The 15,954-nt window shown below is 36.0% G+C and overlaps 1 protein-coding gene across 20 annotated transcripts in view; it reads right to left on the bottom strand.

Annotated features, from left to right (window-relative positions):
• The window catches only part of ARB2A (ARB2 cotranscriptional regulator A), a 505,249-nt gene that overhangs the window by 168,676 nt on the left and 320,619 nt on the right, over nucleotides 1-15,954 (bottom strand). For all 20 annotated transcript variants that reach the window (XM_074383667.1, XM_003920753.4, XM_010340429.3 and 17 more), the window contains one exon: nucleotides 1,590-1,706. In XM_074383667.1, coding sequence (XP_074239768.1) covers nucleotides 1,590-1,706 — 117 coding nt within the window. The remainder of the gene's footprint in view (nucleotides 1-1,589; nucleotides 1,707-15,954) is intronic.

Genomic DNA, 15,954 nt, shown 5'->3' with positions numbered 1-15,954 from the left:
TACAAAACTCTTCAAACTGCTTCCCAAAGGCTTAATTGAGGAAACTGAAAGAACTATCCAAGAACTAGGGCACTTATAAAATTTTATAAGTTTTGCAAAAGCTATGCTTGCAAATAAATTAATGGCAGCCTTGATCAAATGATGATGAATTCAACTACTGTCCAGTCCATTCGATGGAAACTGCACAGATGAATACATTCTGATTTTTGAAAGGAACACCTAATCCAACCTTAGTTAGAAATACTTAAAAAGTAAACCTAAATAAATATTGTTATATTTATCATCTGGAATGAAAAAATCATGAGCAAGGATGTTTTTAGTTTGAGCCAAGTATCAAATTCCATACTATTTATGTGTGGGGCGAAAAAGTTACTAACAGCCCATTTATTAACCTTACTACTTATGTAATGCTTTCTATGTGGTCATCAAACACCTGCATGTTAGAAAATATTTTAAAAACCCATCTTTATATGTTGATAGTATTAGGAGGACTGGAATAAAAATATTTTAAACTTTTGCATGATGAAAGTACTTTTTCTAATGCAGAAAAACAACAGTGATAACAGACTGGTGATAATATAATTCTACTATGAAATTACATAGCCTAATTTTTCTATCTCTTCAAACATTAACTCTGTGGTCCTTGCAGTGTATCATGAGGGCTGGTAGAATTTACCCATCACACAGTCCTATGGTATCAGCTGAAGAGCCACCTGGGTATTCTATCAGAAAACACTGGAAGAAAACCAGAAAGGTCAATCAGCTCATTCACAGTATGTAAGTAAATGACTAAACAATTACCATGGCACAGGGTGGCTGATGCCAACTGCTTATAATATCAGAAAGATAAATAAAAATAAAAGAAAATTTCAGCTGGCTATCTGAAATAGGAATTAAAAAAATAACAGGCTGAAAGTTAAAATAATAATAATAATGGGAGCATATTCAATGAGTCCTTGTTAGTTTTCAGGTTCACCAGCCCTGAGGAAGTGTGAAAAGAAGCTTTCTTAGCCTGAGGCTGAACCATGGCTAGCCCCTGGGTTTATCTTAGCTCAAGAGTCTGGCATAACAGTATTTCAGCTTTTTTCTTCTCTTCCCTCTACTGGATGTAGTTAGCCAATCCATTTAAGAGTGGCACATACTGACTGCCTTTCAAGAAGAAAAGGAGACCAAGTGTACCTTATGCTTCTTTCTTGTAACTAAGCAGCACCAATGCTAAATAGCTAGTGGAAAAATTAAGCATCAGGGAATAAGAATCTCCTAACTCCATGACCTTTTTCAGCCAAAGTTCCTACCGTAGATTGAACATTATACATATATAGTGTTCTGTAGAAACCCAAAAAGAAGGGAGGGGGGCTTTCAAAAATATTAGTTCTTCACACGGGTTTTCTATTATTATTTTAAGCATGTCTAGCCTTTTCTATTTCCTCTCAATGTTCTGCCTCTAGAAAGGGAATTTGAGGATGGGAGGTGTTACAGGTTGATGGGGGCTCAAGATAAAAAGACTCACATCCATTCATCTCAGCACTAAAAAAAAAGACAAAACAAACAATCAAACAAACAAAGAAAAAAATAAAAACAAGTCTCACCTCTCTCATCCATTCTCGAATTGTTTTGCCAGCTTCTTGATGCCACACATTGTGAACAGAGTCTGTCAATGCCACAGCAGTTACCTTATTTTTTACATCTGCTTCTCGTTGAATCATCTGTTTCAAAAAAGGAAAATAAAATATTGTCTATAATTGTTTTTCCTACTGGGTGCAGCCTGCTTAGTCAGAAATAACAATAATATTATATTAAAAATGAAAAAGCAATATGCATCTCTGGTTCAAAGTTACTCTTTTTTGCACTGAATACATACCCTATTCTTGTCTAGAAATGTGAAAAGACCTAATATTTTCCTTTAAAAAGATAATACCACTTAAGTCCTAGAACTACACAGCTCTATTATTTTCCATGTGGTTTGACAATTCAAGGATTAAAGGGATCACAGGGGAATCCCTGAGGGTTTCTTTTACAAGTTTCTTCTACCATTTCCTATTTCAGTGCTTCAGGGAAGTTAGTACTCGAGGTTCACTGTTAGCCACTTAGGACTAACTTCTACTAATTTTCAATAGATGGCATATCAGTAAAGAAAGATATATCTTGCTTTCACTTTTCCAATTTAACTAGCCTATTCTTCACCATGGCCTTGTAATTCCTTGGTGTTTTAAATGCCCACAAAGATATTTTTTGTTCAAAGTCTATCAATATAATTTTGCTTCCTAAGATATTTCTTTATGTTGACAAAGTATTACATTGTATAATAACTTCTTCCTATAGAATGCTATTTGTACAAAACAAAATAGCTTCTAAAATAAGAAAAAAAGAGTTGCTTGGCTTGAAGGTAATGAATTCATCAGTGGTCTGCCAGATAAAGAAATTAAAAGCTAAAATTTCTACATCAAAAGAAATGAAAAAACGTTTAAATCTACTACACTAGTGACCTTAATTTGGCATAATAAACATAAGAAAGCTTAAAAAATTACAGTTAAAATATCAGAAATAGTAACCTTGCATTTCATAATAATGTTCTTTTTTTTTGCTTCAAATTTCTTTTCTCCCTCTAAACTCTTTTATTGAAAAAAAGAACAATTTATCTATCATTTGCTGTTAATTTCTATGAATTGTCTATCAAAAATATAATAGTGCACTTCAAAAAAAAAAAAAGAATTCTGAATGGTGATGAAAGTTCATATAGATAAAGAACACTGCACACCATGCTTATGATACCAAAGGATGCCTGTTAGTATTCTGAATTTAAAATGTCTCTCTCTCCCTTTTAAATTTTTTGAAACCCAGCATATTCACATACTGTCTCAATGAATATTACCTAATGGGAATCCAGCTCACTGTTAATGCTGCCTCAGCAACATTTCTGCACCTCAAGTGTTTGTGTCCTGTGTTTTCTGCTTATATAATGTAAAAATCTTAAAATTTAATATTGGTTACCAACATCATAATATTACTGTAAAACTTTATCTTGCAATACCAATAATATTTTTAAAAGCATAAAATAATCCTCTAGTTTAATATTTCACATGAATTATTAAGTAGTATGCTACCTTCTTCTAGATTTTATTTTACAAATAGATTCTCATTGGATCACATTGGCACTAGGACATAAAAGTTTAAACCAACAATAAAACCCAAAATTCCACAACAGTGAATCCATCTGGCTTATGAAGAAATTACGTGTCCTTATTCTCATTTTCTAAATAGTAACACTTTACATCTAGACCAATTGTTGCTGAAGTACAAAATAAGAACATACTTTCCTGGTATTCTAAGGATATGTTTGTGTTTTAAAATATTTGACCTGGATTTTGCTCTGGTTAACATATGCAGATTTATTTAAGACAGCATCTGAAGACACTAAATCTTGAGAGCCATTTGTGAAATGAGATAAAATGAAGTAATGAATTGGTGAGGAGTTAGTGTTAAAGTAGAAAACCTGGAGATTAAAATTCTACAAGTTGGAAAAATACAGAGTTGTCAGAGGGATCACTAGAGGAAAATATCTGTAGTCTGTCTTTCTGGCTGATGTTTCATACTATGGAAATGATAACACGTGATTTATCATCACATCATACTATCACATTATAATCCAATATGATACTCTCTTACACTGTTATCATACTTTAAAATTTAAAAATCACTTTCATATTTTATTATTACAGGTGGGGAATGGCCAAATTCCAGAAGATCTTAATGAATAGCTGTTTACAAATGAAGCCAGTAACAAAGAATTTCCAATATTTGACTGTTTGGGGTTAGTAGAATTGTGAATAAGTGAATATCTTAACAGGCTCTTTAGACTATTTATCTCTGTTCCAGCCTTGCTGCAGCCTAATTTAGTAGTCCTGGAACTACTTGTAACTGCCATTTCTGTCCAGACCCTCTGCTTCCTGCATTTGTTAGTCTGGGTCACAGTCATCCCTTATTTCTTCCACTATGAATGAGCACTGACAAAAAATACCAAAGAGAGGCAATGGTGGGGGGAGATGGAATTGAGTTTGCTTAAGAGACAGACTTTAGGTGAAATATAGCCAAAGCAAGAAATGAGTAGAAGCACAGGTGGGCAGGAAAAAACCTTCTATATTATGATCTGTAACAGAAGACCATAATAGTCTGGAAAACTCTCTGAAAGGGAGAAAGCCATATCATCAAAGTCCTTCTACATAACAATCTAAGGTGAATATGGCCTTAATTATGGTCTGTTGATATGAACAACTTGAAATTCCTTGTAAAATGCTTTCTAAATGGGCATATGAATATTTTTCTGAGGAGAAGATTTTTAACTTTCATGAGATTCTCAAAGGAATCTTAGTCTGTAAATATGATAAGGCCATGTTATCTAAATGTCTCCATATATTCTTGAATGAATTATGAAGTATCTAGTAAGAGATCCCCTTGAATAATTACACTTAAGGTCAACTTCCATACTATTTTTGTTACAATATCTTCAGTATGGTATCAAGAGTTGGACAGAAGTGATGACAAATTTTGACACCTCAGACATCAACATCCTAAAATTCCATGGCTTACCAGGCTATATATGGTAAAGTTACAATTAAAATATTGCTTTTATTTGTCTGTGTATAATATTTATTTTAATCTGAATATCAGTTTCCAGATTTCAAAATAAAATACAAATTAATTCTCATTTCACTCTCAAATAATATGGAAATGTATGCAAAACTTGTAATACTTTCCCTATTTGTGGATAAGTAAACTGAGACAGTTTAAGTAACTAGTTAAAGGCCAACCAGTCACAAAGTGATAAAACTGTGACTGGACCTTGGATATATGTGATGTTCTTTCATCTGCATTACATAAGGTCTACTTCTCAGTAATACATAACACTCTTACATGAATAAACTCATTTGATGAATTCCCTTTTCATATATACAGCATTTTATTCACTTGGACATTTTTTTTTTAATGGTAAAAAGATCCAGATCAGTAAGGAATGTTGAAATTCTGAAAATCATGCCAAGAGAGAAATCAGCCAGGAGCAGAAACTGACAATAGCACTTTAAAATTATTACAGTTCTAAAATAAATAATGCCTAGGGTAAGAGGGACAATCAGATAGATATTCCTATGAATCATATAGATAATTTCAGCATCAATAAAAAAAGTAGCGCTGTTACCTGATATTTTTGTTTCCTTAATTCTATCCATTTATCCACTTGCAGTCTTTTCACTTTAGCTTAAACATAATTAATGTGTTCTTTCCTTCACTATATGGCATGCTCCTAGTCTGACAAAAGTTTAAGCCACTAAATATCAAGTACAGTACTTTCAATAGATTAAAAACATATGCCATCTATATGCAAGCTCATATTAACACTGCTGATGGGGTTGAAATGGAGGGAGGGAAATCCTGTTTATCATTATTTTTTCTTCCAGGGTAAGAGTTAAAAAATTAACTAACAGTGACAAGACAGTGAGTTTGTTTAAGAGTATCTAGTGAGATGAAGACCACAGGACCAAAGGGAGGTGCTGGAGGGCCAGAGCCAGCAAGGCTGCCTCTGCTTCCTTCCACGTACAGTGCAGGCCTTCCACAGGGCTACTACCATGTCTCTCTCTCCAGAAATCCTGTAGACCTTTTCTGTCCACCTAATTTACCTCACCATGCTTTCTCTCAGGTCCTCAAATGACGTACCTGCCTACTCTCTTCACAGATACCTGGCCAAATTGCATATGCTTCATGTTATCCTAAGCATTCCGCAATTTCCTGTACGTGTTTAAAAACTGTTTTAGCATTTCTCTGGATTTCATTTCTTCCAGAACTCTACCATAAATGACTTTCCGCAAAGGAAAACACAAAGATTCTTTCACTTCTGCCAAACTGAAGTATGATTTAATTTAATTTAAATTGAATTAAGGTAAAGAGATGCCTTAATTTACTTTGAAGGCAGGGACATGTTGATGTTATAGGGATGCTCTGCCATGATGTCTTTGGCATATCTCAAATCCAGGGGCCTTGGGTTATGGGAATTATAAAAACAATCCAATTCAATCTCCAAACCTAAAGGAGAAGGAAACTCTAAATTGGGTTGGTTTCACCTTAACCTAAAAGAAGTAGATGCATAATTTCATCTTCCTGTATTTGTAGCCTGGCAGCCATGGCACTCAGAATAATTACTTCTCCTTATATTTTAAAGTCCAAGGAAATTCCTAAAATGGCCAGTGTGGGTTCTGGTAGAAGCGTGTATGTGTGCATACAGAACCATAGCTATGTTTGGATATATCATATGTTTTAAACATGGTTTTGAAAAAAAAAATAGTCTTCCATCAGCAAAAGCTATTACTTTCATTTTAAATTATGACATGTGTTACACATATGTACTATTGAGGGTTACAGCATGTGAATTACTTGTACAGGAAAGGATATTCTGAAAAGAAAATCAAGTAACACATATTTGCTTCAGATTAGGATCTGACACTACTGTACATTTATAATTCCAAGGATCATTACTACCGTATGAGTATGAATGAATCATCACTCTGGTTAATAGCATAGTTGAGGTTTGAGATGACTTAAAAAAAAAAAATACATGTATATAAATAGATTAGCTCCCTCTAGAGCTCCTTGAGTTAAAATTTCAGATTAACTTGTTTCAAAGGCTTGAAAAGTATAAAATGCTGGTACCTTTTCACTATGCAGATCATAATTGCACTCAGTGCTTCTACTTGAGTGCAGTCTTTATGTGGCTTAATAAAGTATAACATTTTATTACAAACCTCTCCTATCACTTTATATTTCTGCCTGCATATTCCTCATTTCATGGTACTGTGCTATCCAAGCCCACCTGGTTACAAGTGCCCTGTATCAGCCAACTCTGGGTTTGGCAGTCTTTTCTGTTAAGGTCAGAGACTACTTTGTACTATTTTTCCTGAAGATTCTTTTGGACAAGTCTATCCTAACAGAATGCTACTAATAGAACAAATACCATTTTTGGTGTAATACTAAACCTTAATTCTGTCACCCAAGGCACTAGCACCTCTAGTGATAATAATGAAATACACGCACTTCAGTAGATACAATGTGAAGACTAAACTGCCCAGCAGGAAATTCAGACGAGTACGACATTCAACTCTCCTGTTACTTGCAGTTCAAACCTCTAATCTGCATTCACTATTTCTATGTTGAAAGTAGAAGCTTCGGAAGTTAAGTGTAATAGTTAAATTCAAGGATGGTGGAGTCAGATTCCCTGGGTTCAAGTCCATGCTCTGCCACTTCTAGTAACGACACTTTGAGTAAATTATTTTTCTGTACTTCAGTTTTATCATGTGAAACTCATGGGAGATGATAAATCCACTTAAATCATAGGATTATTTTGAGTATTAAATAAAAAATATGTAAAGCAATTAGCAGAGGACCTGGCACATAGTACACAATTATAATAGGTCACCTTACAAAAATATGCAATGTAAACTACTCCAAATCTTTAAAAAGTGCATTATCCTCACTCATATAGAGGAAGCCAACAGAAGTTTAGTTTATAAATGCACTTAATAACAAATACTACTTTAAAAAAGGCATAGGTCCGTAAAGAAAAAGTGTATGAAGGGCTGTTTTTTCCCTTGATGATGTGGTACAAGACTTCCATAACTGCATGGCTAAGAAGTGCTAAGATCTGATTATTGTGCGTATTCAAAATCCTGTTATCAGCACACTGGACTAGTCATATCACTATGCACTTGAAAATGAAAACAGAATTGGTGAAGTGATACTGTGGTAGTTCTGCTTTCCACCCACCAGTGAACCCTTTCAGAATGGCTTGAGTTGGCGACAAAGCATGAAGCCATGGCCCAGCAGTGCCACGCTGAGGGAAAGAGTCCCTTCACCGCCTTGTTTTCTACATAGAGGTAGTATAACTGACTGTATTAAAAAAAGAAAAATCAGAGATACAGAATATGTCCAGAGGCAGGCAGTATACTGTTACAGTTAAAAGCATGCATAGGCTTTAGAATTAGATGTACTTAGATTTTTAGTTTTTGTTAATCATTTTAAGTACAGCCAAATGAGAATAATACCAGTAGTCTCTTCATAGGGCTGCTGGAGCATAAAGGAGATAAGGCATGTAAGAAACCAATAATGTCAGCTATTATTATTACCTTGACATTCATCTGTAATTTCTAAAATATAACCTTCCTTTTAGATGTGGTATCTAAGTGCTCTTCAGGGACATCAAAAGTCATACTGATAGGGTAGCAGTTTTGAAGTATCATACAACTTCTACTTCCATCTCCACCCCTACTTCCCTGATTTTGTAAAGTGATTTGGGCTTGCTTAAATATTTTAAAGGAAATAATTAAGTATAAATAAGATGACTATAGATTCCAGTTTGCCCAGGACAGTCTTAGCTTACTACTATTAAACTGCGCATAATTAATAATAGTGTCTCCTTTCCCTGTTATAGTGCTCTGGTTTGGATAGGAAATAATTTGGTCATCACATGTATAACACAATGTTGAATGCTACTGTGGTAAACAGGTAAAGCTTATAAAGTTTCCTTCTACTCAGTGCTTAGCAATTTAAGTATATACCCCAAACCTATACAGCTGTCTATAAACATGTAGGAAAACATACAAGAGGCATTTCAGAAGGTTTCTAAGTTCAAAATTTAAGAGCAAGCCTTAGGGCTGTGCTGAGCCCCTCACAGATGGACAAGCAGTCTCACACACTGCTTAGATAAACATGGCCAGCTGGATCTCCACTGTAGCAACAGGATAAGACAACATTCTCTCTTCCTGTGCTTTGAAGCCCAGCTTCAGTTCTTGCAACCTTTGTCTAATTTCAGGAAGGAAAAGGCTCTCCACAGGCAAGAACACCAAGGGATAGGGTGTGTAAACTGAAACTTCTTGGGTCACATGCATTTATGAAGATAAGTCTCCAGCCACCAGTTAGGGAAAGGCAAGTTATGATTTATTATTGCAGGCGGCCAGAAGAGAGCAGTAATAATTTCCTTTTCCTTTCCTGCTAGACCATGCTGCCACGTGCAAGCTCTCTCAACAACAAAAAAGCATGTGTAAGATGGGTCTAAAAGAAAAAGAAAAGGAAAAAAAAGCAAACATTAAGTGACTGACAATCTGGGGGCTGAGAAAGAAGACAAGTGCACTACAAAATACATGATGGGGTTGGGGGTGGGAGGGGAAGGTGACTGTTTGAAAAACTTACTCTACCAATCAAAAAACCAGCTAGTTTTATGTAAGAGACAAGTTATATAAAAGACAAGTTATTTAAAAGACAAGTTAATTGTAAGGAAAAAGTAAAAGGGGTCACTCACATAATAAGAAAATCGTTTAAGTGATCATCGTCTCGACTTGCTTGATTAAAATGTTTTATTATACAATAAGACTGACCAGAGTAGACAAGATATTATAAAACACAGATTTGAAAATTACAATGAATATATGTGAAGTGGATACAGTATAAAAGTGTAAGTTAGGATTAATCATTGTCAAACCAAAAAACTAAGGCAGGCTCAGCAAAGGAGACATTTAAATGGTGACATAATCTTTGACGGAAAACTGAGAAAATTTACCGAAACTTTATGAATCTGCTATATATCAAGAAATGTTTCCCACAAATAAGTAGCAAGTATATTCACAATACATAGTTAAAAAATCACTTATCAGCCTTTATTCATTGTATATTAGTATATAGGAATACTTAGGAATATAATCAGGTATATCATGGATATATAAAAGTACTTGGGTGTCAAAACTTGAGTGAAAACTTGTGGCAAAAAAAAACTTATTAGGTTCAGGAGGAAAAGGCATACGCACTTAGCTGGGAGAGAGTTAATACATTTTAGTTTTAAAGCATACCATTTTCTTTTGCTCTAGAAAAAACACAGTTAAAGGATAAGATTTCCTACCACAAAGACATATATAGTCAATATCCAGAGTACTGATATGTGATTTAACAAATTTTCTCTTAAAAACCTTTACTTTAAATTTCCACATAAATGTTTGGTGAATTTGAACTTTTACTAAAGTTAACAAAATACCCTATAAACTAATAATATTTTTATGAAAAAATTCAGGTTCCAATTACCTGTACTGTTTTCAGTATCAAGACTGTAAACTGGCACTAACAGGAAAGGCAGTATTCTAGCAACAAATTCTAGGTCATAGATCATAGCTATAAAGCTGAGGAAGGCATGATTGCTGACCTCTAGGTAGAACTCACATTTTAGGAAGGAAGGCAGGTTAAGATACATTCCGTAGAGACCCTTAATATTCTGAGTATTTATACATAGATTATCTCATTAGATAGAATAATTCCTTTTTAAGTACACTGGCTGGTATCTGAGAGATTATGCACCTGTTTTATGGATGAGAAAACTGATGCCTAGGGAAAGTAAGTGACCCATCCATACCATATTCACATAGTGGTGGCACAGGTAGATTATTTATTTATATTTTTTTAAGAGACATGGTCTTGCTCTGTCACCCAAGCTGGAGTACAGCGGTAAGATCATAGTTGACTGTAACTTTGAACTCCTGGGCTCAAGCAATCCTCCAGCATCGAACTCCTGAGTGGTTAGAACTATAGGCACACACCATCACTTCTGGCTAAATATATATATATACACTTTTTTTGTAGAAACAAGGTCTCACTATATTGCCTAGGCTGGTCTTGAACTCTTGGCCTCAAGCAATCCTCCCATCTTGGCCTCTTAAAGCCCTAGGATTACAAGTGTGAGTCACTGCACGCAGCCTCCATCTTTTAACTTCAGATCCCATCTTTGTACCATGGCTATTTATACATAATATTCTACATTTTTTTTTCTTCTGAAATACTTATAAAACCAATAAGGACTTGTTCGCTGTATTTCCCACTGAAATGTAGGCTCCATTATGGCAGAGCCATATTTGTTAACACCACATTCTCATTCCCTCATTCTCATTTGTTAACACCACATTCTCAGGGGGAATGAGAAAATTTGGTAAATTTTTGAGCTGTTAGGTGCCAGTCATTGTGGACTGATGGAAGTGCTATTTATAAAAATGTAATAGATCAGGGAAGGCGATGGTTAGGAAGCTAATGTCTGGTTTCATATATTTAGAAACAGCTTTTATCACAGGTTGGTTCCCCAGGAAAGACTCTAAGACAGTGTTTAACATGCAGGATTTTTATTAAGAAATATCCTTACAATCAACAAGTGAAGAAGAGAGGGGAATGAGGCAATAATGGACAGAGAGAGAATCAAAGTGACATGCAGGCCCAATTACAGCCTTGCATAACCCCAGGAGAGCTCAGAACCCATCTTTGAGTATGGGCACCTAAGTGGCTGAGGCAATCAGTGATGGAACTGAGAGCTGAAGGATGTCTGCTGAGAGCACACCCAAGGGCTGAGACAATAAGTTCTTTACTGAAGGTGCAACTGAGTACATAGTGCCTCGCAGTGTCCACCACAGGCCATAACAGAAATTATAGCATTTGTTTACCCTACATTCAAATTTGTGCCTTTGACACATTGGATTAATTTGAAAGCCTTGTCTTCAAGCTCTGAAGTTATTTCTTCCGTTTGTTTGATTCCATTGCTGAGACTTTCCAGTGCATTTTGAATTTATCTACATGTGTCCTTGATTTCCAGAAGTTGTAATTGTTTTTAATTTATGCTATTTCACTGAAGAATTTTCCTTTCATATCATATGTCATGTGTCTGATTTTTCAAAAAATTGAACTTCACCTTTCTCTGGTGCCTCCTTGATTAGCTTAATAATCAATTTTTTGAATTCTTTTTCTGACAATTCAGATATTTCATCTTGGTTTGGATTCACCGCTGCTGAGCTGGTATGACCTTTTGGGGGTGTTAAAGAACTCTGTTTTGTCATATTACCAGAGATGTTCTTCTGGTTCCTTCTCACTTGGATAAACTATGTCAGAGGAAAAATCTGGGATTCAAGGGCTGCCATTCAGTCTTCTGTCCCACGGGGTACTCCCTTGGTGTGGTGTTGTCCCACTTCCCCTAGGAATGGGGCTTCCTGAGAGCTGCACTGTAGTTTTTTTGCTCTTCTGGGAAAAACAAACAAACAAACAAACAAACAAACAAAAAAAACTAAGGCAGGCTCAGTGAAGGAGACACTGGGACTGGGGAGTGTCTGCTCAGCTCTGGTTGGTACTGGGGAGTGTCTGCAAAGAGTCCTGTGATGTGATCCATCTTCAGGTCTTGCAGCTATGGATGCCAGCACCTAGCCCAGTAGAGGTAGCAGGGGAGTGAGACGTACCCTGTGAGGGTCCTTGGTTGTGTTTTTTTTTTTTTTTAGTGTACTGGTTTTGTGTTGGTTGGTCTCTAGTCAGGAAGTGGCACTTTCAAGAGCACATCAGCTGTGGCTCTATAGGCAGGATGCAAACTTGTCCTAGGGACACCTGGTTAAGTATTCAGGTTTCTCAGGCAGTGGGCAGGGCCACGGAGCTCCCAAGAGATTATGACCTTTGTCTTACGATAGCAGGGCGATAGCAGGGCAGGTAGAGAAAGACAACCAGGTGTGGGGAGGGACAGGGGTAGAGATAGGTGTGTTTGAGCTCACTCTCTCCTCTGGCAGGCTTGCTGCTGCTGCTGCTGTGCAGGTTGGGGTGTGGTTCCCAGTCCAATGAAGGAATATTCCCAGGGGGATTATGTCTGCCTCTGCTGAGTCATACAGGTTGCCAGGGGAGTGGGGAAAAGCCGGCAGTCACAGGTCTCATCCTGCTCCCATGTGGCCCACAGTCCTAAAGGCCAGTCTCACTCCCACCATGCCCCCCAACAGCACCGAGTGTATTTCTAGGCAGCTGGTGACCAGGGCTGAGAGCTTGCCCCATGACTATGAGCCTCTGTATTGAGAAAGCAGGCAGACTCACAGTTTTTCAGTATCTCAGGGAGCCTGCAGCAGTGACCCAGTTCCTTTGGAGGGTCTGTGGATTCTCATGGCTTTCTTGGTATGTTCTTGTGGTAGTTCTTGGCACATATGTTCGTGATGTGAGCCTTCACACACTGTTCTGTCCATGTGAGTGGGAGCTGCATACTAGTCCTGCCTCCTATCTGCCATCTTAATCGTATACATTCAAATCTAAGTTTTCCTTCCAACTTGCTAACACCTTTATTCATGTACTCAAGATCACATTATGATTTGACTCACTAATAGCTAAGAGATCAAGTAGATTTTTCTTAGATCTTAGATTTTAGACCTCTTACACAGATACCATATTATCCCACTGAATGTTGGATTATGAAGAGAAAAACACAGAGCTAAAAGAATGAGAAGTCTGCTTTCACAAGACTATTGAAAAGCAACAACAACAATAAAAAATCAAAATCATAAATTTCAAAAATTATCCTATAAATCCAGTGGGGAATGACTGGATTTTCTGAATTTCAAATGAAATGTATATGTCAGATAAAGCAATATACCTGTGATTTCAAAACTAAATGCATCAAAGTGCAGAATAATACAAACTTCAAATAAAGTATGCAATCATCACTACTTAGCATCTGCCATAATATGTTCAAACCTGATGGCGCTGGTAGGAGAAAGAAGGATAAGTATGAAAAGAGAGATTTCACTGTAAAAGCAGCTAGATGGCTTTTCAAATCTCAGCCTTTATTCTCTATGATACAAAGAAAATAAAAACTTTGCTACATAAATTTGGAGACTCAAGACATTTGAGATTTTGATTCTTTTCCAATCTTAGTTGGTTTATGCCCTCAAATGCTTCTAAGTTTTTTCCTTTAGAAATTCAGGGTAATCTTCATTTGATCACATTTCTTCAGAGTAAGCTCAGGTTTATGGAGCTTAAATGGTGTAGCACTATTGTGACTGGCCTATATGGTCAGGGGTGGTTCTTGACCAGCTCAATAAAAACCATCTAAATGTTATTAAGACAGGATGTATTAATCAATAGTGGGTTTTTATAGTTGCCAGATACGGTATAGGTTGACACTCATCTGTAAATGAGAAAGTGACAACATTAAAATAAGTAGAAGTCACAGGCTTTCTACATTGTTTGAAAATATTTCAACAAGAATCTCCAGATGGCTCTTTTACCTAGGAACTTATGCTAAATACCTAAAACCTCTATTGCCCACAAGTGAATATGGTTACTTGAAGAAACTTCTATTCAACTAACTTTTAAGGGCCGTTTAAATGCACACTTCCCAACCTACAAATGTGGGACAATTCTTTAAGTTGGGATTTTAAAATCTCACTTGGATTATATGTTGGAGACATTTTTTTATGAAAGCACATCTCATATTTCTGAAATGATAATGAAAGTCTGCAGAAATAAATGGTTTGAAAGGTTTATCTGAGATAGGACTTTTGGGGATTGTATTTACTACACAAAACCATATAAACACTGGGTTAAGAGAAAAGATAGGATTGAACTGAAAGTAGCTACTTACCTCTATGTATATAGTTGCATCTTCCTTTCACAGATAGAGAACATGTATATACACTACATGTAGCAAAACAGCACTTCTGAGTTCATATGCTAGTGAATCATTAACAGTCCACTATACAACACGTATCCTCTATCAATATGCACCCTTATGGAAAACGCTAGAGTAGCACTTCAGATCACTAACAGGAAGAGGAAAGCTCTGAAACCCGTCATTTAGACAGACATCTGACAGCTCTGATGCAAGAATGCATTGAAAAATTTACACTGAGGAAGGTTTATGTGTGAATGAAGGTGAATTATTCTCTAGGCTACTTTTAAAAATTCCATTTTCTTTCATGTGTCTATTCCTTAGTACTACTTTGGAGGACATTCCACCAGTTGAGTCAATGATTCAGGTTCTCTATTCCATTATCATTAAGTATTGCCTTAATTTCATGAGTATAAAATAATTAGAACAGCAAGATTTTAAAATAAATATACGTAGGAAGCACAGTAGAGAGTGTTTAATAAGCATCAGTATTTATTATGGTAGGAGGCAGAATTTTGTTACATCACACCTTTTGTTAAGTAGCCAATATGAAATTCTATAAAATGGCAGAGATATAAAAGAGTCAGTAGTTCACTAATTTAGAAAGTCAATTATGTGTCACAGTTTCATATCAGGTTAATTACTTCATTTACATTTTCAGAATTTTAAAGTAGTGCATGAAAGGTGACAGACTGACAGTACTACAGACTGTAATTCTTACACTATTTTACTGAGTGTTAATAATATAAAAGGCAATATACAAAACAGAATAGGTTTTATCTAATGTGATTATAAGTGAAATAGACATGGTACAGAAATGGGAGAATAAGAAAGGTGTTTTCAGAAAAATTTTACTGAAGACATGCAGTACAAGGGAAGTGATAAATTGCTAGATAGCTTCTACATTGTTCTTCCAGGCATATACGTGTGAAAGAATGGCGGTTAAATATCAACAAAACATCAATGTGTCTGAAGAGAGGACAGTGAATGACATTCAAGAGAAGTCAGAAGAAGAAATCTAGATTGAAAAAGAATAAAAGTGACTCAGTGAGGGGAACGTTTATTGTAATCAGAAGTATAACAAAAGGAGATACTACAGTCGGAGCACAAAAGAAGACTATGCATAGGAATGAGGAACAAATGTTGAGTTTCCATAGTTCTGATTCCGTACCCACTTTCATAAGAACCCAACCTGCCATTCCTTACTGTGGGTGTCATGATGAAATCTACCATACTACTTCTGTCACTAAGTTGTCTGCAAAAGCAAGGCTTCCCTAAGTCTGCCTCTTCCCACACAACCACCAGCACATACTATGATCTATTAGTCCCCTTCCTCCTCAAACAAAAAGGACAATAAACTCACTGCTGAATTTCCCAGTAATTGAATTAAACGTTTCTAGAAGGCAATTTGATGCCACTTTTTATTCAGTCTGGGGAGTGGGTGGGTTAGATTCTGCTGCCTTAAGATTTACATTTTAATA

The sequence above is a fragment of the Saimiri boliviensis genome, chromosome 1, assembly GCF_048565385.1.
Source record: "Saimiri boliviensis isolate mSaiBol1 chromosome 1, mSaiBol1.pri, whole genome shotgun sequence".
NCBI lineage: Eukaryota > Metazoa > Chordata > Mammalia > Primates > Cebidae > Saimiri > Saimiri boliviensis.
The sequence above is the reverse complement of the archived record's forward strand: the minus strand, read 5'-3'. Positions and strand labels throughout refer to the sequence as shown.